General features: G+C 39.3%; 2 protein-coding genes across 7 annotated transcripts; one reads left to right on the top strand and one right to left on the bottom strand.

Moving 5' to 3' along the window:
* Positions 1-2,717: 2,717 nt before the first annotated feature.
* On the bottom strand, positions 2,718-7,295 carry tmem30b (transmembrane protein 30B). Of its 3 annotated transcripts, none has more exons than XM_025900920.1 (8): positions 7,195-7,295; positions 6,513-6,711; positions 5,189-5,296; positions 4,939-5,046; positions 4,688-4,778; positions 4,470-4,607; positions 4,149-4,358; positions 2,718-3,523 (listed from the first exon to the last, which is right to left on the bottom strand). In XM_025900920.1, exons 1-8 carry the CDS (start codon positions 7,278-7,280, stop codon positions 3,345-3,347), a joined length of 1,119 nt encoding a protein of 372 aa, XP_025756705.1. In that variant the 5' UTR covers positions 7,281-7,295; the 3' UTR covers positions 2,718-3,344. The 3 variants fall into 3 exon arrangements, with proteins under 3 accessions (XP_025756705.1, XP_003459596.1, XP_025756706.1); XM_003459548.5 differs by having other exon boundaries at positions 7,098-7,254; XM_025900921.1 differs by lacking the exon at positions 2,718-3,523 and adding an exon at positions 3,841-3,981 and having other exon boundaries at positions 4,120-4,358.
* A 486-nt stretch (positions 7,296-7,781) lies between these two features.
* On the top strand, positions 7,782-21,538 carry kdm1a (lysine (K)-specific demethylase 1a). 4 transcript variants are annotated; one of them, XM_013267174.3, is made up of 22 exons: positions 7,847-7,935; positions 8,612-8,648; positions 9,223-9,507; positions 9,835-10,003; positions 10,171-10,304; positions 10,382-10,460; positions 10,553-10,645; positions 10,765-10,871; positions 11,013-11,094; positions 11,408-11,502; positions 13,077-13,094; positions 13,902-14,044; positions 14,158-14,248; positions 14,340-14,474; positions 15,853-15,926; positions 17,000-17,111; positions 17,277-17,409; positions 17,513-17,700; positions 18,691-18,805; positions 18,984-19,111; positions 19,535-19,681; positions 20,015-21,538. In XM_013267174.3, exons 2-22 carry the CDS (start codon positions 8,619-8,621, stop codon positions 20,213-20,215), a joined length of 2,559 nt encoding a protein of 852 aa, XP_013122628.1. In that variant the 5' UTR covers positions 7,847-7,935; positions 8,612-8,618; the 3' UTR covers positions 20,216-21,538. The 4 variants fall into 4 exon arrangements, with proteins under 4 accessions (XP_013122630.1, XP_013122628.1, XP_013122627.1 ...); XM_013267173.3 differs by having other exon boundaries at positions 7,866-7,935; positions 8,612-8,663; positions 9,838-10,003; XM_005465152.4 differs by having other exon boundaries at positions 7,866-7,935; positions 8,612-8,663.
* The last annotated feature ends 1,401 nt before the right edge of the window (positions 21,539-22,939 follow it).

Below are 22,939 nucleotides of genomic sequence, written 5' to 3'. Positions count from 1 at the left end.
ACCGACGCAATCTGTTTTATATGCGCAATGGATTCTGGTATTTGTCGTTCCTTAAATGGGGAGTTCACCGAGCTGTGGTCGTCAAAGACTACAATACCCATAATGCAGTTGAATTAATCAGTTTTTTTCTGTCCTTTTGTTAGTACCATGTGCGACAAATAGGGGGAGAAAGGGAGTTGTCTCGAATGATGCAGCTGAAATAGCTTTTAAAATACAAACTTTGATTTGTGCTATTGTTAATTCAATAATAATGTAATTTTAAGTAATGTGCAACCCTGTGACCTACTACATATTTATTATCATTACGTGAAACGTGGTGAATTGTTTTGTGTTGAATTACTTGTGTTAAAGTCTTTACTCAAGAAAAAGTTATAATCCTTGTTAGGTAATACTTAAAAACATGGTTGTTACATTTATTAATCTATATTACACCTATATAAAAAGTGAATAATCTCCTTCTTCTTTTCAGGTTATTGTCTCTAGGGGTCGCCACAACTGGTCATTCTATTCTCCCTCTCACTCTATCCCTAATAGCCTCCTTTGTTACACCAACTATCTGCATGTTGTCCTTCACTACATCCATGATTTTGTGGTCTTCCTCTTTTCCTCCTGCCTGGCAGCTCCATGTTTAACACTCTTTGCCCAATATCTAAAATATACAATTAACTGAATTAATTGAAGGTTTTCAAAATAAAGTCATAAGACATCATAGGAAGGCCAAAGCAAATTTGTTCCTTGAGATCATAACGCAGACGAAAGAAAATATTAAACTGATCTATAAAAGGACTGATTAACTCTTAGGAAAAGAGAACCTGAAAAGTGTACCCATAAAACTTAAAGTAAATGGGACAATACAAAATTTTATAAATTTTAAAAAGTATATAAAACCTCATATTAATTTGTTTTTAGAGCTTAGTGCTAGTCCTCCAGAAATGCAGTCCCCGATTGGTTTTAACTAGCACAAATATTTTGAATTTTAACCACACAGATGATGCAAATATGAATCAGATTCTCTCAACACTATCAAACTCAAAAGTGAGAAAAGTATATTCCCTGGCACATTAAAGTTATTGTGGTAATTCCATAAATCAGGTAACAGATTGGAAATCTGAATGCAATGAATCTTTCTTACTCTCATTTCTGCATGTCATGCTGCTCACAGGTGAATAAGATTGACTTAAAGTTCATCAGATCACTTTACAAACAAATTCTAAATACTATTGAATTCAGATATGTATTTAGTTCATCTGAATACAATACGAGATTTATCCAGCCTGTTCTGGGCAAATGCGTAGAGCAACAAAGTCCACCATGTAGGTGCGCCGAGGCAATGCATTATTTTTGCGCAGTCAGCTCTCTCCTAATAAGCAATTAATGACTGGAATATATTTCCCCAAAATTTGAAAACTTTTTATAGATTTTTATTTTTAGTCGTGATATTAAAAAAAATGATTTTGAGTACTTCATCTTGTGAGCATTTATTTCATTATGACTGCTTAAAATTGTGTGTTTGTGTCCCTGTTGATAGATTTTAACTTTATATACTTTTTTTAACCTGCCCTGGAACTGCACATACAAGTTAGCTAATCTTTCCTTTTGTGTGTAGATTTGTATCTAAAGTTCCGTAAAATAATAACTAAAGCTTTAAAATAAATGTTATGGACTACAAAGTACAGTATCTGCATTCAAAATGGAGTAGAAAAAGAAAGTAGCCTAGCATATTTTTAACTATATGAAAAGTGTGTTTGAGTAAAGTACCCTTTCCATCCCATTGTTAGACAGTAATGGTGGCATGGTGGGAATGGGGCCTCTGGACATGTGCTCTATCGGCACTCCATGGGATCACATTTAAATGAAGTGTCATGAGTGGGCCCCACCCCGGCAGGACAATGTGAGAAGTATCGCCCCAAAAAGTTTTCAGGAACTGCTGGAAGAACAGGACAAAGAGCCGGAACAAGTCCCTTGTACAGAGACCCCACCCACAAACTCACAGGACAAAAAAGATCACATCTCAATGTCCCTGTGCCAGACACCATATAGGATATTATTAGAAATACTCTGTCAATGCCCCAATGGATCAGAGCTGCTTTGTATACATTCAGCACAAATTTTTCAAAAAGTACTTCTTACTTACATTAAAAAAAAAAAAAAGTACATATAGCCAAAGATTGATGAATAAAAGTGTTCTTGGATGTTGTATTTCATCAAGGCAGACCCACCAGCACTTGATATTACACATTTGATAATAAAATAAAATGTCATCTACTAAATTGAGCTTTTTGACTGCAGAATCTGATATGATGAAAAAGATACAGAATTCAAAATTGTAAGTTAAACAACAAATTTTCTTTAGTGTCATTATCAAATAAACTACTCACTGGTGATAGGCGATATTGTGAATGTGTGTTTAATGTTATATTTTATGGTATGCGTCTACCTCACTTATCTAAGACAGATTTTGCCACATTTGTTTAAGAAAAAAGGAAACAATTAAGGTTAAAAAAAGAAGGCTAATTTCAATGCAATATATATATGTATATTTCTTAAACTATACCAGATCTGATACCTGGAAATTATAATATAAGAAAGCATACCAGAAAAAAAAACTGTTCTATGTGGCTAAAAAAATCACCTTAAACCCAAACACAGGTTGTTAAAATATTACCCATTGCATGTTACTGTTGGTCACTGTTATCTTGCAATAATAAGAAGTAGGACACAATGGTTCTGGTCATGTTTATTTAAATAAATACCAAGATAAAGTAAAGCATCAGTTTTAAAGAGTAAACACAGTTCAAACTGGAACAAGTTGAAGAGAAAATGTAATTAGGGGCTTAGCCTATACACCGCATCCCTGAGTAACAGCAACATTTGCAACTTCTATTACACACCCCACAGATTAAATAGCTTTTCAATGATTTATGGCTTTAATATTGTTACTGAGTTAAAGTGAGAAGGCAGCTCAGTTTTTGATGAAGCATGTTTTTAAGAGGTCTGCTGACAATGACTATTAGTTGCCAAGACAAGTAAAGGATTATTTAACAGATGTGCCGGTGGACAACTATACATACCAACATTTTTTTTTTTAAATAATGCTAGCTCACTAGTTGCATGGAATCAATACAGTAACATCACCATCAAGTCCTTTGAAAGTTAAAAACAGATTTTGTCTGCACCTCCGGAGATAAATCTTCATACCCAGGATAAAATACGTAATTTGAGCATTTCACATGAGGACTAAACCGCTCCTTGATCACCTCATCGAATCAAGGCCAAAAAGACGGAAAAGATGATTGAAAACGTCGATCGAGTCGATACATCCACTGAAGTCCGTGACAGGATGCTCATTCCTCATCGGGGAACTTGAATTTAGCATAGACGATGAGCATAACTACGGACATCACGACACACAGGGAACCAATCACCAGGTAGGCAATGCCGAGGAATTCATTCTTTCCACCCATCCAGGACACATTGCTGAACACAACCTTCTTCGCCCCATTAAAAACCCGAACAGGATAGTCTGGGGCACAGGTGTTAAGGATATACACTGAGAATAGATACAAATGAATACCAATTGTGGAAAACAATAACACTAAAGCAGAAAAGACATAAGTTAAATCAAAAAGTACATTTTTCATTTCATAAAAAAAAATAAAAAAAATGTCTTGCTTGCATTGCAAACACACAAATATATTTAAATGTTGTATTGAAAGTATTCAAACTTAGTCCTGTTTTCTAAAGTGAAAGATATGGAGAGCTTTACATAAATCCTGCCTTGGCACACAACAATCAAACGTTATTTGCCTAGCTTGTTTAACTATGTCAGAAAATTTGCCTGTTTTTTTGGTCACCTTAAGGAACTCCTGAGTCATTGTGCTCAAGCCAGTGCCTTGTTGAACATAGAGACACACCCAACCTGTTGAACAGGTTACGAATACACTGCTGTGGCTGTAACACGACCACTGGAGCCTCGCAAATCTTGAAATCGGTGGAAAAATTATTATTTTTTTAAACAGCAGGCTATTTTGTAAGTGTTAAATATCATTGGTTTCATATCATTATTTATACGTGTGTATAAATACATATATTATACATATGCATCAGCCTTTAAATCACCGTATATTGTGTAATGAGTATAAGGATACTGTAGGTGATGTCAATCGTGTAGTTTCCAGCTGGGAGACCGTTTTGATAATCCCCGCTTGCATCGATTCGTCGATACAGCTTTCTGAAATTTGGCAGTGCTGCCCTCCTCATCCACACCAGGAAATCTTGATTCACAAACCCGTTGTTACTAGCATCTGATGTGTCCAACTCATAAGCAGGCTTGGCCCAATCTATGGGTTTCACAGTACCTGCAAGTCAGAGTAGGCCAACATTTACCAAACTATGTTAAGTTCCTGGAATTTGCACTGTATTAACCTCTATTAAACACAACCTATGATAAATTAAACTAAAGGGACTACCATTGAAGGCATTCTTCAGAGGTGTAACGCTTGGATTTCTGTATTTGACGTTGTAGTCTGTCCACCACGCTATCCCTTTTCCATCCAAGGGCACGCTATCTGTTTTCCCACTGACAGTTCTAGTCAGCGTGAAGGTGTCTTTAAAAGAAAAAAAAATTAACACTTCCTTTTACAGCAGATAGTTTAATCTCCACAGTTACTAGAGATCCCATACAAACCATTGAACATGCTGTTTGCTATTGATCCACATGGCACAATTGGGTTTTTGCTGCCGTCGTAGTCATAGGGAGAACAGGAACTACTGGGGCTCTTCAAGAGATACAGACAATTTTTTTTAAAATTCATGATCTGTAAGATTTACATGAATTACAGAACTGTAAAAGTAAAATCAGCACAGCTTTAGAAACTGCACGTTTTTACACATCCAAGTCTGTGCGTGTCTGTGAAATACTGTGTGTTCTTAACTCACTGTAAAGTAACTCAGGTCTCCGTATAGCTGGTTATCATCTTTGGATGCCCCATATCTTCTGTAGTTTTGGAAGTAGTTTGACAATCCGTAATAAAAGAACACAGGGCCCTGGATTAAGGGAAACAAAAACCACATTTAAAAAAACCAAACCAAAACAAAAAAAAACAATAACCAAAAACCCCCACTGGATTGAGAGGCAGGAGTACAGTTTTGCTGGCATAAATTATATAAAGTAAGGATCCATCCCAACCTGAAACAGAGTATCGAGGGTGAAGTTCAGTGAGCACTTGCAGTTTACTGTAGTTGACTGGGAGCAGGAAGAACATGGTGATCCGTTGCCATCCCCAGTGTAGTCCAACTGTGTGGGAAAGAACATGAAAGTATGAATTCTTACTTCTCAAAAACACCTATTTTCATTCTTGTATTCAAGTCTGTAAGTAGATAGCATGGTCACTAACTGTTCATAAGAATGATCCCATATAAATGTGTAGGTTCCCCAAATGCTACCAAAGCAGCTCTAAACCCTTTAAGGCATAGACATATACATCTCAGGGTACTGTGTTGTGTCTGGCAGCAGGATGTTCTCCCCATATCATTTGGGTGCTGTGGTTGGCATTTTGGGGCCTCCTGCACGTGTTATAATGATTTGGGTTGCTTTAGGATTTAGGGGCCAGTTCAGTGTCTTGGATTATTTGTCCCACTGTATGTGGTGCCAAATGTGGGTCGAAGCGGAACTTGAAGTTTTTCCCAGCAGATCTTTATGTTTTTAATGAGATGATCATTATTATTAACCTCGTGTGTTTCTGGTTTTAATGTTTAAAGACTGTTTAATAACAGGGGCGGATGTAGAGAAATTTTCTTAGGGTGCCATGAGGGTGGCAGAAAAATCAAATGGGGTGGCAAAATCAAAGCCTTTTTTTTTTTTCCAAACACATATGCAGGTGGTGACATATGGTTAAAAAGATTCAAATGCAGTAAGTATACATGCTTTTCATATAAATATAGTCTATAACTTAATTATTTTCTGTAGCCCACATAATTAAACATGTTAGTTTCACATAAAATCCACATAAAACACGTGAATTTTGATTCTATGTACTGTATAGCCTGTATAATAAATAAATAAATAAATAAATATGTAGCCCAATACGTATAAAATCCAGAAAGCTACACAACATGGGGCGGTGTTGTTCTAAATGTGCTCTGCCTATGCATGGCTTGCTGCTGAAAACAAGAAGAAAGCCGGTCCTGCTATGGGCTGAACCATTTGTTAATGGTGGACGGGGGTAACACTAGGCAATAAATTCATTTGTAGAATTTATATTCACTGCTAACTGTAACTGCACTCAAAGTGTTAATGGTATCTTATTTTAATAAACAACAACGTCATATGGAAAACTAGGGTGACACTTGGGGTGGTGAGAGATCATTTTAGGGTGGCACATGCCACCCTTCTAGATCTGCCCCTGTTTAATAATTATAATTATTAAAAAAAAAAAAAAAAAATACTGGCTGCATGCAGTTGACATTTGATTGTTCATCCTAGGCATATGCTTTCAGTGTGGAGGTCATACCTCTAACACCTGGATGCTCCTGGAAGTGACCAAGAGAGCGACTCCAATGCCGATGAAGGCCAGCCCAATGAGGACAAATCCTGGGATTACAATTCCAGCAGAAAGTATAGGCTGCCATGCCGGAAGCCTTTGCTGGGTGAAGGCGGTGTTGTCTGGCCGGTTGGCTGACTCTGACTCTTGTTTCACCATTTTCTCGCTTCTGTTGGATTGAATCATTATAAGTTTACACGTATGATCCAGTTTATAGCATTGCAAATGTGTCTATCACACGGCAATGTATGAACCCCCTACTAATGAGCTATACTAGCTCATTTGTTCATCAAAGATTTATACAGGTGTGTTGACAACTGACGTCACATAACACTGTAGCACAGCTCGACGTAAAACACAGCAAAAACCTTTGTAATACTGTACACACGAAATGTAAAACCCCGACCCCAGCGGTATACAGATTATTAAAAGTACACCACTGAGTTTTCGCTCACTTTTAAATGGGTTTGTTCAGACACATAGTTTACCCCAAACAAAATGCTTTATCATTATATTCACGCCTAACACTTGGGTATTATATGTTTAGCCACTTACGTGCAATCAGCTCTAAAACGAAGATACAAAAGCCTCAAAAACAGAACATCGATATGCTTCCCTGAGTCGTGAGCCCGACGGAGCGGAACACCTTTACCTGCTTACCCCGCCTACTCTGCCACACCTGCTCTTTTCTTTACTTGGGATGACGTCAGTTGTTTGCAGGACGGAAACGCGGAACATTCAGGCTTGTTTCGTCCACTAAAAAATAAATAAAAAGCCGTGATAGTGGGTTGAACTATGTCAACTAGGCCTATGCAAATTTGGAACTCCAAGGGTATCATATTTGAGATTTGTGATTTTTCCCCCGCTAAATAAACTGCACAAAAAATGCCGGAAGTAGCAAAAATTATGCAAATTAAAACTGAAATGGGCAAACTGATATTAATTTACTTTTTTCAACTGAACCAAAAAATATTTAATTAATTTTTTGTTTCAGGCTTTACAAGGCTAAATGAATTAAAAATTTGATAAACTGACTTGAAATTTTGACTCAGTATAACATATGCTGTAATTTAGTAATAAATGCTCTTTCCGTGCTGTATTCAGAAGCTGTTCCAGAGCACCAACAAAGTGTTCATATCTAAAGGTAAACAATATTTCATCCATTGCAGTAGTTATGAGCCATTTAACCACGAAAAGCGCCCTTGAGTAATAGCAGTAACAGTAGAAGCTGTTCAAAGGCTCGGCATTGTTTTAGATTGGCAGTTATCTCAACCATTAACTACACAGGGCGGCAATTGCGTAACGTTTTCCATTCACCAATCACAGAGAAGTTCGTTGTGCAAGGTCTAATAGTGTGGAGTCTTTGTGTTGACATCTTCTGGGGGATTGAGAGGTATTATTAATATTTTCAGTATTTTATCATTTCCGGTTGCCTTAAAACAGTAGCAGTGTAGTGCAGAGTAGTGTGAGGACGTTTGCAAACGATTTCGCGATCAGTGTATCAATGCGCATCAATTTTCAATCAAAAACCGGCGTACGTGCTCTTATGCTACCATTGGTGCTAGCCGGAGCTTATTGTTAGCATTGGCTAATCTAGCATGGTCGCCAATGAGAAATTAGAAAGGAATATATTAAATTCAGTGAAATCTATATGGCTGCAGTACATTGCGTGTTTAGCAGTAGCGTTAAATGGTTACGATATGAAATTCATATGGTGCATTTAAGGCTCTGAACAGAAGAAAACCTGCTGTTAGCAGATGATTGCTAAGCTAGTTTTGTCGTTAGCTTGCTAGCTGAAACAAGTCAGAGAAAGACGGTTCCTGACTAACGGGATTGGGCATATTTAATCAGTAAGTAGGATACAGACGGGCAAACGGCAAGCCGTTTCCTGTTTTCTTCAGGAGATATCTCGACTTGACAGACATTGTTAAAGACCTTCGTCCCACGCAGGGTTTCAGTATTTTACGAAGTAATTTAGCTAAGTTAAAATCCACTCAAAATTACATAAAAGGCCGATATCAAACAGTCCTGTTCGTAACCATATTTCTGGTTCTGTCTTTATTTCTTAGTGTTTGAATGGATATTACCAGGTGCACGGAGAAATGGGTAAAACAAGACAAGGTTACTGTACCTTGGTGCCCTCATTTCATAAAATCATGACATCCATGCACACGCAACATTGTTTAAATCATCCATAGAGATTTTTTTTTTTAATGAATTGATGTCTTTATTTTGGGGTGATGTATTTTCAAACACCAGGCAGTATTTTGCAGTTCTTGCTTCAAATGGCAGGAGGATGTTCAAATGTTTATGATGAAAAATCATTGTTAACCAAACCTTCAATTACTGAGAATTACACTTACAAGGGCTTTTGGACTGACAGTGCAAAGGCTTGCTGGCCCTTCTGCATTGTTTCTTATCCTTATGGATTTTGTACTTTTTATATGTTGCAATCTTTAATTTTCATATATTTGGTACCTTAAAGTGCAGTAATGTGTGCACACAGTTATTTACCCAGTGCTCAAAACCACATCATCATGTTCATCCAATATTTTTTTTCCTTTTTTATTATTATTGGTTACACTGTTGCAAACATTTAAATTTCAACCATTTCACTTTTTGTTGTTGTAAGCATCATCATTAAGGAGTACATCTCATTCCTGTTCCCTTTTTTGTTTAGGAGAGGCCTCCAACATCCTCCATAATGCTGTCTAGCAAGAAATCAGATGCGGGTTCCTCCTCCTCTTCTTCATCTTCTGCAGCGGGAGGTGATAGGGCCCCGGGTTCTGACATCCAGACGGGATCCGCAGCCTCAGTGGCTGGAGCTATGGATTCAAAGAAAAAGGACAGGTCTTCCCCTAGTGGGGAACATGGAGGAGCCTCTTTGTCCCACCAGTCAGGCCCCGGAGGGGCAGATCAGGACTCTGCTGAAGTCCGTAGGACGAGTCGACGCAAGCGAGCAAAAGTAAATATTTTAGGTTTATAGATGCTCACGAGGGAAGGAAAGGAATTTAGTTTATTGTGGCATTGTGAGAATTGATTATATTCTGTGCTTCAGGAGCGTTCATTTTCCGAGGAGTGTTCATTATCCCAAGACACAGGTACTCTTCTGCGTCTGCACCTCCGTGAAAAGTTAGAAGTGGCAGTTGTTTCCCAGTGTTTACTGTGTGATATTTCTGGCAGTTGTTGGTTATGCCTGAGAAATGTTTCAGCACTTCTAAGAGAAGTGGGAGTAAATGAACGGTTTACGTGAATGTCGGTTTTAATGATGCTTTTATTGTGCCTACTGTTGCAGGTGGAGTACCGCGAGATGGACGAAAGCCTGGCTAATCTTTCGGAGGATGAATACTACTCAGAGGAGGAGAGGAATGCCAAAGCAGAGAAAGAAAGGAAGCAGGTCATCCCTCCTCCACCCCCACCAGTGGAGGAAGAGAATGACAGTGAACCAGACGAACCGTCTGGTGTGTGAAACACTTGCATGCTAGAGCAGTAAAAGAAGACATGTTCTTATTGAACATTGTGTATAATCATTTACCTGCTAATTGGTTGTAATTCTAAACTCAGTGGTGTGTTAAACTGATCCTAGACTTCATTTTAACAGAAAAGAAATATGCGTGTTTATTTTTAGGTTTGGAAGGTGCTGCTTTCCAGAGCCGTCTTCCTCATGACCGTATGACATCCCAGGAAGCAGCCTGCTTCCCTGACATCATCAGCGGTCCCCAACAGACTCAGAAGGTCTTTCTGTACATTCGCAACCGCACGGTATGTGTTCATATAAATGCATTCGTTTCAGTGTCTAGATAAAGGGCAGTACTGTAATTTATGTTAATGTCATCCAGCTCCAACTGTGGCTAGACAACCCTAAAATACAGCTGACGTTTGAGGCCACAGCGCAGCAGCTTGAAGCTCCATATAACAGTGAGTAGTTAAATAAAACATTTTCCCCCATTATTTTTATTTTCATCCTCATACTGAAAGAGAAATTTAATGTCCATTTGTTCTCTTTGTAGGTGATGCTGTGTTGGTCCACAGGATACACAGCTACTTGGAAAGGCATGGTCTCATTAACTTTGGTATTTACAAGAGGGTCAAGCCTTTACCCAGTAAGTTCATCCAGTTATTCTATTGCTGAAATAGCACTAGCAATTAACCTAATTTTGGTACGTTTTATGTTTTCTACATGACTTTGAGTTGAAAAACAAAATACTGCCTTGTCCTGCAGCAAAGAAGACTGGGAAGGTTATAATCATTGGTGGAGGTGTGTCTGGCCTGGCTGCAGCCCGGCAGCTGCAGAGCTTTGGGATGGATGTTACTGTGCTGGAAGCCAGGGTACATTACTAACAGTATTTCTGTTAATCAGATGTTGGTATAAGTCATTTGAAATTGTAAAATGCTCACTATAATAATTCTCTAAATTCTGTTCATGTATACTTTTAACTTGCTTTTTGAAATGTTAATCTTTGCATACAGGACCGTGTTGGAGGCAGAGTGGCCACATTCAGGAAGGGCAACTATGTTGCAGATCTTGGAGCCATGGTAGTGACGGGGCTGGGTAAGAATCAGATTCTTTTTGATTAGATGCTGAAGTTAATCATCTTCAGCATTTAGTGAGTTTTTAGCATCTGTGTGCTGTAGAGGTGAATATATTTTAGTATACAATTCCTAATATTCCAAAACTCAGAAGCGTCATGTGTTCAAGATGCAAATAACTTTTAGTGTCACATGATCTGAGGTCACAGTGTTAAAAAAGCCATTTTTTAATTGTAGTCTTATATTGGTTTAGTTTTACTTTGATTAACCTGTAGAGGGTGTTAACAGCCTGTGTAATGTCATTGTATTTTGGGTCTGTGTGTGCACTTGTTCAGGAGGAAATCCTATGGCAGTGGTCAGTAAGCAGGTTAACATGGAGCTAGCCAAGATCAAACAGAAGTGTCCACTATATGAAGCCAATGGACAGGCTGTAAGTACAATGAATGATCTTAATAATACTGAGGTGCCTCTCGTCTATTATCCTGTTGCAGCAAAACTCAATGGGGCTCCTAAGATATTTGTAATTATATATTTGATTTAATTTTAGTAACAATAAACTTTGTGGGTTTTTTGTTGTTGTTGTTGTTGTTGTTGTTGTTTTTTGGTAAAAATCCAAATTTTGTTACAAAACCACGATGTGGCAATAGGCTAACAGCAACAGAGGCATGCATGCTGATGTGTGAAAAATGTTTGCTTGCTTCAACCATACTGCTGTTCATACTGACACACCCATTAAACATTCCCAGTGATGGTAACAGAGCTATGTGAACCATTTGATTTAATAACGCATATAGTCTCCATGCACAACTTATGTTTGCCCTAGCTCCAGACCAGACCCGCACAATGTTCAGCAGACATGTTAAAGTCTGTGTTTTCTGCTTTAGCTCAGCTGTCTTGTGAAGATGTTTTCAATGAACGCCTTTCTTGGGGTCATTCCACATGATTTCTGTTGGGTTACCTAACTCTGAGATGATTTTGTAATCGTTTGCAGCTTTAATCATTTAGTAATTGATGTGGAAATGTGGTTAAAGTTGGCAAATGTGTCTCATGAAAACAAACACGTGTGAAGTTCATGCCCCATAAATTTTTATCAGTTACTAACAAAAGGGTTGAAATCACAAAGTAGCTTCATCATACATCTTAGTGTCAAATTCTTATGTTTTTTGTTTTTTTTCCACCTGGCTGTCCCCCATCATCCCCCGCAGTTTGATAACCATTGCTCAAAACTCACCTCCATGCTGGTTTATTTATTTGATTTCTGTTCATGATTGTGGGTCTGTTGGTTCACATGGTTTTTCTGTCACTCTGAATGTTTGAATGAATCTTTTTATTATGTGCAGCAACAAGTCAGTGGTTTCTGAGTTTTTGAAATTGTGTGTTTGCACTTGTAACTTAAACGAGCATATGGCCATGCTTTTAGACACATTCATGCATAAATGTAGGAAGAGCCACAGAGTCTGCTTTTAACATGTACAGATACGTAAACCAGGACATTCTGTTAGGATTTTCTTTTCTTTTTTTAAAGGTGAACTCTTGGCATTAAAGTGCTGTGTTTGCATTCCTAGCTGGTACTTGTCCTTGTTATGGCTTTCAAAGATTCATCAAAACATGGTGGTAGAGTTCTTAACTACTTACTGTTGCGTCTGATCAACAACAGCTCTAGTTCCTCTAGGAACTGAACAGCCCAGAAACGGATATAGCCTAATGTGATTAAATTGTTTTTTCACCCTTTAGTTTGTGTTCTGCCCATTAAACTGCAGCAACATTAGTAGGATGTTTAGGATCCTTTTCAAGGCTCTATTTTGAAATCTTTTGAAGCAGCCACATCATGTGTAACTAATCTCCCCCCCTGCAGGAAAAGGCAAATTAAATGTACATGTTTTACTTTTGTGCAAAACTGTTTGACTTTAAAGATGTTTACTTAATATGTTGTCTCTCTCTTCCCCTCTCCCCTTTTGTCTTTTCAACCCCTGCCATGTTCATCTTTTTGGTGAACTACTAAAGGGTGAACGGTGCACAAGTGTATGTATCTGTTTATTTGCATACTATTTCTCGTACTTCATTTTGAACCAGTTTTATAACTAAATATTGCTGCTCATCCATTTGAACTTCACATCATGTAACCTTTTTAAATCCCTGTAGTAGTTAAAGAGAACAGCAAATAAGCAAAATGCTTTTAACTTTTGCATTTAGAAGAAATGACAAAACACTATATTTAACTTTTTTAAGTAGTGAGAAATCAGTTTAATATTTCTGGTTTCAATTTGTGAAAAAGTCATTTTGGAAAAGTAAAAAACACATTACAAACACAACATTTTAGCTCATTTTAATAGCAATGCTATGCAAAAAATCTAGTTATATCATTGGCTATATTTCTACTAAATTGCAGTAGACGAGGCTGGCTGTGAAAAATATTCAATGCATTAATCAAATCAAATAAAGAAAGCTCCATTCTTTGATAAATGTACAGCATCCTCATGTGTTTCACCCCGATCATAATGCGTAATGTTTTCTACTAATGCTTAGCCATAGAGCTAACTCTTTTCTTGCATTGTCTGTGTTCTGTGATTTTGAAACATGCCAAAAAACTCTTTCTGCATGTTTATCAAGGGATCAAGTACTGTAATATTTCTAAGTATTTTTTAAGGAGACATGACCATCTTTTATTAGTGAATCAGTTTTTTTGTCAGTATTGATTCCATTATCCCTAAACATCAAAAGAGTTAAGTGTAGTTTTGTTTATTTGACTAGTGCCATGTCTCATGTGCCTGTAGTTTTATTATGCTGTCTTTCTCTTCCTCCTTCTCATGCGATTGCTTGGGTGTCCAGGTACCAAAAGAAAAAGATGAGATGGTGGAGCAAGAGTTCAACCGACTGCTGGAGGCCACCTCTTACCTCAGCCACCAGCTGGACTTTAACTTCCTCAATAACAAACCAGTGTCTCTGGGTCAGGCTTTGGAGGTGGTCATACAGTGAGTATGGGGGAGCACTACAGGAGCTCACAGACAAAAGAATCTGGTATCAGTATCAAAGACGCTTATAGGTACTTAAATACACCTCTAATCATGTGTCTGTATGTGTGTAGGCTGCAGGAGAAGCATGTAAAAGATGAGCAGATAGAACACTGGAAGAAGATTGTAAAGACACAAGAAGAGCTCAGGGATCTTCTTAATAAGGTGAGCATAAATTACTTTATGAATTTCCTTAGCTGCCACTTTCTTCCCCTTGCTCTGCTTACCTACCTCAACTCTTTTCTTTACCTTTCAGATGGTATCCACTAAGGAACGTGTTAAGGAGCTCCATCAGCAGTATAAAGAAGCAAGTGAAGTAAAACCCCCCAGAGATATCACAGCTGAATTCCTGGTGAAGAGCAAGCACAGAGACCTCACCGCACTCTGCAAAGTAAGTTCAATGTTCATTTTGAAAAATGGAAAATAGACACTGGACAGATCGCCAGTCTAACACTATTTCAGATTAAAAGCAAATGTATTTCACATGGGATTAGGAGAAGAGGATGGATGGTTGGACATGATCATAAACTCACTAATCAGTGTCATAGAAGGGCATTATAGCTACAACTCCTTACACTTTCCTACATTTTTGTTAGTGTCACATAGTGTCTGTGTTTTGTTTTTATTTGCTGTAGGTTGAGCTACTATGAGACAGTATTAGAGATTCTAGGTTTATTATAAGGTTCATCCATTGGTCGGGAAGTTGACCCACCACAGTGTGTAGGAAAGAACTTTCAATATTTAACAAGTGATTTTAAGATTATTATGCTAAAGAAGTACTAGCATCTGAAGGGGATGTTTTATGGACCGCTAGTTCAGGGTGGATGCCTCACAGAATTTTAATGCTGTGCTGTCTAAGTAAACCAGACAGGCTGTGTTTAAGTGGTTTAATGCCTCAGTTGGACGTAATATTAGAGTGAGTGCCGCTGTTTTATTTTTGGTGCGGATAAATCACCTCCACTACTGCTGTGTGTGTATTTAAAGGGGAAGATTTAGTTTAAACACAGCTGGTATCTGAACTGGATTTGTCTGCGACCCATCCGCTGTCTGAGAGACCACTTCAAGGGTTTGAATCACTGTCTTACAGTCTTTCTGTCTGCACATGTGTATACACACACTTTGAGCAAGACAGACTTGGCTTTTAAGAGTGTGTGTGTGTGTGTGTGTGTGTGTGTGTGTGTTTATGCACATTATATTCTTTTATGACTGAAATGTAGAACAAGATTTTAAAGCCAGTGAAATTCTTTTTGTTGAGAGATTCTGTGGTAGTCTTGCCACTTTTTAGTTTAGAGGCGAGGGATCCTTAAGACTTAATGTAGCTTTGCCTGGAGCTTCGACTGCTACATGGTATTACCAGACTTTGCACTGTCCTAGTTTTTTCTCTTGTGGTGAACTGAACAGGTTAAGTCAGCTCTTTTTGTCAAAGCTGTGTGTCCTTTCTGCATGACCTGAAACCCTCAGGGTGTGTACTGTGTACATGCATGTGAAACTCAATCTCCAAAAGTCTGTTTGACATAAATACTGGTGTATTGCTAATGTTGCGTCCTGAAGTGGATACTAAATGCAAGCTGTAGTAAAAATTTATTAAGATAGTGATCGAGGCCAGACTATAAAAACACTTAAAAATAATGTATTTGTGATAATATTCCCAGTATCTGGAAGCATAAGAGGTTTCCTGTGATTGTGATCCCTTGTGACACTGCTAAACGTCTAGGCTGTATGTACACTGAATGAAATCTACATTACATGACTGTGCTGTTTGTTTGTAGGAGTATGATGAGTTGGTGGAGATGCAGGTCAAACTTGAAGAGAAGCTCCAAGAGCTGGAAGCAAATCCACCCAGGTAAGACCCCACCCTCCATCCCAAAGAACCCCAACAGGATTTGGGTTTTTTGGGGGTTATTGTTTATTGCAATAAAAATGAAATAAAGACGATTCTAAAGAAATCTTACTTTTTCACTGAGATGTTGTTTTTACATTTGAGTTCTGAGCTAGAACAAATACCCAAAGTTGGCTGTACTTTGTACCACTTTAGTGTTTAGTGGCAAAGTAAATCCTGTTTTCAGGTTTACAGTTGTAATTTATCATTAAGCAATTTTTTCTGGGTCCTTTAATGAAAGTCACAGTTGGGTTTGCAACACTAACCTGTGATGTCATTACTGATGGAAATCTTCAGGGGCTTTCACAGATAAAAATACTGGACTGATTATGTTGAAGCATCATTTGCTAAATATGGATTGAGGGAAATTTGTTGGTTAAATAAAGAACACTGACTTTATGACAACTGAGAACAAGAAACAAAGTGTTTTTAAAAAAATATTTTTAAAATACCAACCCAGTCACAAAAAAGTATGGGATGCTTTCCAAGACATAAATAAAAAGTGATTACAATGATTTGCATTTTATGAAGCAGTATTTATAAGAGAAAAGGCAAGAAAAGTAAGTGTTACTAAAAAGACAACAAATTGGGTTACCTGGCGACAGATCAGTAACATGACTGGGTATAAAAAGAGCTTTTTAAAGAGGCAGAGTTAGAGAAGTAAAGATGGGCACCACGAGGTTCAGCAGTTTCCAAAACTTGCAAATTGTGGAGCAGAATCGGAATAATATTCCTCAATGTAAATTGTGAAATCATCATCTGCACTACATCAAACGTTTCTGAGAATCTGAGGAAATCTGCAGGCATGGGACAAGACCAAAAATCGATGGATTTACACAGTGGTAGAAATGGCTCTATCTGTTATCAGTTTATCAGATCATGGGTTTGTGTTTTTAGTTATATTTTTGTGTGTTTAGTTATATTTTACACAGCATCCCAACTCTTTCAGAATTTCATTTGAAAGAGCAGCCTGAGTTGACTTAGCGTGAGCTGTCAGTGTACCTCACTTCTCTTTGCCTTCCTCTTCTTTCCCACAGTGACGTTTACCTGTCATCCAGGGATCGGCAGATCCTAGACTGGCACTTTGCCAACTTGGAGTTTGCCAACGCTACACCTCTCTCCACCCTTTCTCTCAAGCACTGGGATCAGGTATGTACACGAACACATTTTGAAAAGACAAAACTGTGCAATGCAAGACTGCGGTTGGTTTTCATGAAGACAGTCTTGGCTTTTTCATGTGCTCAATAAGCTATTGTTGCTTTGAAATGGGGAAGTTTATTATTGTGCTGAGATAAAATGTTAATGTTTCTACAGGATGATGATTTTGAGTTCACTGGCAGCCACTTAACAGTAAGAAATGGTTACTCGTGTGTTCCTGTGGCCTTGGCTGAGGGCCTGGACATCAAACTAAACACAGCGGTGCGGCAGGTCCGATATACAGCATCTGGTATGTGTCTTCTGTCATTTGGCAAAAGTGGAACTGAAGTAACTCAGTATTGCAGTTCATATAAATGCAGAATGTTTAAGGAGCACTCTTGTTGATTCTGCAGGCTGTGAGGTTATAGCTGTGAACACTCGCTCCACGACTCAGACGTTCATCTACAAGTGTGACGCTGTGCTGTGCACGCTGCCCCTCGGTGTGCTGAAGCAGCAGCCCCCTGCAGTCCAATTTGTTCCCCCACTGCCAGAGTGGAAGACATCAGCTATACAGAGGATGGGCTTTGGCAACCTCAACAAGGTTGGATTTACATATATGGAGAAGCTTTTGTTAAAGTGAAAAGGATAAACTCTGCATTGTTTAGGTTCTACTCATAAAAACAGAGTTGGATTTTTATGCTGGAGTCCAAAGATTTTAATTTGAAACTCATATTCACAGCGGGGTAACACATGCAAGTGATGTGCCCAACTTTTGCCTGACTCCTAACACATGTTGTCATGTTCAGCTTCAGCGCTCAAGCTATTTTAAATCATGTAGCGTGTTTTCAGCAGGACTGAGGAGCTGGTTTCTCAGGGAGATGGCCCTCTGTTTTTGCTGCAGCATAATTATGCTGAGAACCTGACCTTCAGCTGCTGGAGGGATATTGCATTTAAAGCAAAATCATTATTCAGGATTTATTGATTGTAGTCCCGAGGGGTTTGCTATTCTGCGCTCAAATAGCTAAGCTTGCACCTCTGCTGCATTGAACTGATCTCTTTTGTGTATGTTTTTTTTTTTTTTTTTAAATTTCATAAATCAGTCTAGGATTCCCATTTTTGAATATATGTCTATGCTATTGTTGTTCTATTCCTCTTGTTAGTTTGGATGATGATGAGTGGTAACTAGAGGAGAGCTGTGTATGTGTAGGTGGAACAAAGCTGGATGGCGTGCACACGAAAGATGCTTTTTGCCCCGTGTTAGTAATCCGATCAGAGTGCTCATTCTGCGTCACTCCTGACCCCCACCAGCTCCTCTATTCCCTCTGTTGTCGTGCATCATCCGCAGCAGAGTACTTTATTTTCTAATTCTGCTGCATCACAGAGGAGAGTACTGCATTATTATGCAATCTGAGCTGCTACTAGCGCCGTTTCCCCAGCAGGAGGAGCTCTACCATTCACATGGTCTACCTCTTTTGAGCTGTCAATGTGCTGAGCATGAGATGTACTTCACAGATGATTGAGTTTTGTCTTAAATAAGCTTCCTGATTGTTAGGTGACTGTTTTTAATTTATGACCCTCCCTGTTTCTGAAGGTGGTGCTGTGTTTTGACCGCGTGTTCTGGGATCCGAGCGTTAACCTGTTCGGTCACGTCGGCTCCACCACTGCAAGTCGGGGCGAACTATTCCTTTTCTGGAACCTCTACAAAGGTGGCTTTACACATCACATATTTATAGCCGTTGATGCTATTATTGCTTCAGTACTCTCTTAAGGGCTTTTACTTTTGCTTAAGTGCTGTTCATATGAGTAATTTGTTTCTTTAAAAACAAACCAAAAAAACCCAACCATATTTTGGTCTAAATAACGAATTGTGACTCTTTCTTTTAGCCCCGATCCTGCTCGCTCTGATGGCTGGCGAGGCTGCTGGGATTATGGAAAACATCAGTGATGACGTTATTGTCGGACGCTGCCTGGCCATCCTTAAAGGAATATTTGGAAGTAGTGCTGTGCCACAGGTAGAGCCTTTTGTGCGTCGTCTTGTGTTCTGTCCCCCACTTTTGATCAGACACATCTTAATATTATGTTTGAAGCCTCCAGTGAAGTAGTGGTTGGGGCTATTTTCAAGCTTAAACATTTGGGTTTTCTCAGTTTTCCAATACTTAAAGTGGAATGTCAAATTCATTCCTGAATTGACCCCCATAACCAGCAAAACTTAACACGGCGAGCATATGTGAAAGCGCCCGCAATGGGGGGGGAGTCGCATCCAAACCACCCTTCATTATAAATCATTTGCTTATGGTTTCAAATGGGATAAAATCACATGCATGCATGCCAGCGTTGGAGCTGTGCACCATCCAGCTGTTTACAGGTCCCTCTAATATCATCATGGAAAATTCTTACAAAGCGCGTGCTCTTTTTGTTGTGTGTTGTCATGGCAGCCGAAGGAAACTGTGGTCACCCGCTGGCGTGCCGACCCCTGGGCGAGAGGATCCTACTCGTATGTAGCAGCAGGTTCTTCGGGCAATGATTATGACCTGATGGCGCAGCCCATCACGCCTGGCCCAGCGATACCAGGAGCCTCCCAGGTAAGTGCTCAGCAGACGGCCGCTTATTATTCAGGAGTGTGTGTGTGTGTGTGTGTGTGTGTGTGTGTGAGTGAGAGCGAGAAAGTAATGGGGAAAAGTTGCCCACAATATTCAACCAAACCAAAGCGGAGCGGTTTATTCCCAGCACAGATGTTTCTGGGCTGTTTTGATGTTGGCGTGCTGATTTGATGTGAACAAGTCGCATGTATGTGTTGACTGATGAGCCACAACAATTTACTACCACCCCCACCCTCCCAATCCCGTCTTCTTTTAACTGACTCTTACGCTGGAACATTTTAAAGCTTATCTGAAAGCATTTTTTTTCTTTTGCAGCCTGTCCCTCGTCTCTTCTTCGCTGGTGAGCACACCATCAGAAACTATCCTGCTACAGTTCACGGGGCACTCCTCAGCGGTCTTCGAGAGGCCGGTCGCATCGCAGATCAGTTCCTCGGTGCCATGTACACACTTCCCAGACAAGCCACTCCCACCGCCACCAGCAACCCTCAGCAAGCTCCGCCCACTGCCACAGTTTGAAAAGCTTCTCTTGAGTTCCTCCCTGCTCAGGACTGGATCTACTAAAGCAATTTGTGATTAAAATGTAAAAAAACAAAACAAGGTTTAACCCATAAACTGGTGACATTTCTGGATTGGTCTTTTTACACACAAACTCTGGACAGCATCTAGTCTGCGGGTTTCTCACACACAGCAGGGACGGATGCATTCTCACTACAGGAAATGTTGGTTTTGGTAAGGGCTGGTGTCTGGGTAGAGCGTCCAGCAGGCAGGACAGGTGACACCCACCTGCTGTGAATTCTCCCATCACACTCTAGATAAATCTCTTGGTCAAAGCTCTGCAAGGTCTAAAGCCCCTTTTAGACATGGATAGATATATGACGATGGCATTCAAACTTAGGGCAAACCTTAATGTTCCTCACAGCTTCATTCAGGCAAAACCTACCAGACTGATGGTGATTTGTGTCTGTGCCTGTCCACACAGACAGAAATTCCTCTTCTGTATTGGGAAATGGTGAAATTCATTCAAACGGCGTTAGGTACAGGGTCATTATGTACATGCTATTTCATTGTGGGATAGTCTCTGCTGAGCTGATTAAAATCACAAAGATGCAGGAGACACATTCCCAGTAAGGATCTATCATAATAATCTTTCAGATCTAGTGAGATAGATGACTATTACAGAGTTTTACAGAAAAGTGAACAGACGTGCAGATGCCGTCAGATTGATAGAAAGTAGTGGATAAAATAAAAGGGGGCTCATGAAATTTTTTTTAAATCCCCCAATAATTTTTGCTATTAGAATAAAATAATGAGACTTATAGTTTTCTGGACATGCGTGTAATTAAGATTTTTTTTGCCTTAGAGCATTTCTGTTCTTCAGACATAGTTTGGCTCTTAAGCGTTCCCAGAAAAATGTGAAAATATGCAGATAGTACAACTACAAACTACTACCAGAATAGGACATGACCTACTACATAGACTGGGTTGCTAGGGAACCGTGAGGGAAAAATCTTTTTTGTTGTTGTTTTAGATTTGCCGGCATGGAATTACTTTCGGTACTTGGAGTGATTCGATGTGGAGCTATCAGAGCCGAATGTCTTATTTATGTGTTCTTTTGTTCCTCCAGAAGACTTTTTTTGTCTTGTTGTCTTAAAGCTTAACATGTTACTATATACTGTAACTGTGTGCCTGTTAAATTTCATTTGTTTAGGCTGGAAAGTGTATTGAAAAAGACTTGTATTACAAGTTAAAGAGTGCTATTCAAAGAATTAACTTTTGTTTATTGTGATCAACACTTTTTTTGTATTGTCAGTTTCTTTTATTAAAAGAAGAAAAGACGTATATTAAAGTCTCTCTTTTTTTGGAAAATCTGAGATTTAAATGTGTAGATTGTCAGGTTTCAGGATTAATCCCCCCTTTTCTTGAGCTGCTACTACCTGCAACTGTGTCGTGATTGCGCTTTTACATTCATTTGCATGTAACATGGCTGCATCTGCTTTGACCCTTCAGTGACCCTCCTTCATTGCAGGTCTGGCCGCCTCCCAGGGTCTGTGGTACTGTTTGTGTTTTTGAGAGAGAGATGAGGGTCCCTGGCAGCAGCTCCACATAGTGGGGGATCTGATGAATGAAGGGGGAGATTAAAATGGTCAGCCTTGAGCTATGAGCTTTTTTTCTGAAGTTTCAGGGCTCGGTGCCCCTCTGTTTCCATGCACTCTTGAGCGTCATGGGCCTTTTTTTCCCCCTCCTCAGAGCTGTGGTTATTATTATCGTGACCAAAGGAGATGTTTGATGTAACAACAGTAATTTGAGCTGGGGTTTTGGACTGCTGCACTCAGATATTTTCACCTCCCTGGTAAACCATAGACTCAGAGCAGTGTGTAACTGTTGACTGGTGAGGTTATTTTTCATAATAGCCTGTAGCCCACATCAACTGATTGGTTTATAGAGAGGCAGAAAGTATTATAAAGTCTGCAAGTAACTGCAGTTCCATAGCCACTGGGTGGAATGTGTGCCAACACAGGTACAAAACCTCCCACGTGCTGTTCATCACATCTCTCCTTTAGTATACTTGTATGACTAAATACCAGTACAACGAATGATCTTCCCATCACTCGTGGTTGTCTAAATTCTGTACAAAAAATAAATAAAAATCACTCTAGTGCCATTTCTAAAAGTTATATAATTCTGCACAATTGACCTCTGACCCTTTGCATGTTCACTCAGTAAACATCCCACTCAGTTTTCTTTTCACACCTGCTGTAATGTGTGATCTCTATCCTGCTTCACTCCTCCACTCGCCTGGAGTGCCACTGAGTCATTTCTACGGCTGACTTCACAGCACTAATTCAGGTCAGCCATCAGCGCTGAGGCTCAGAAGTACCAGGGTCCAAACAGGCACCGCGGTGCTGCAGCACCTCCCTTCCATCTGAATGTGGGGCAGATTAAAACCACAACAGCAGGTTAACCCGTGACTTTCAACGAGTTTGATTCCTGCTGGTTTGCTAGATGTGAAACAGCTGACTATTTGTCTCTTTATTCACATTGCAGAAGCAAAACCACAGTTGTGACTGACAATAGCAGTGACTCTTTAATACCAGGACTATGAAACTGAATGGAAATCAGCAACTGTTACTATTTTTTATCAACTGTAACATGTCAAACATTTTAAAATATCTTCACGACTAACACCTACTTATTGGACACGTAAGGTACATCTTACCAGTACTTAACTGCTCCCCCTTT

This window comes from Oreochromis niloticus, linkage group LG19 (assembly GCF_001858045.2).
Source record: "Oreochromis niloticus isolate F11D_XX linkage group LG19, O_niloticus_UMD_NMBU, whole genome shotgun sequence".
NCBI classification, from domain to species: Eukaryota; Metazoa; Chordata; class Actinopteri; order Cichliformes; family Cichlidae; genus Oreochromis; species Oreochromis niloticus.
This window is presented reverse-complemented; position numbering and strand designations above follow the sequence as displayed.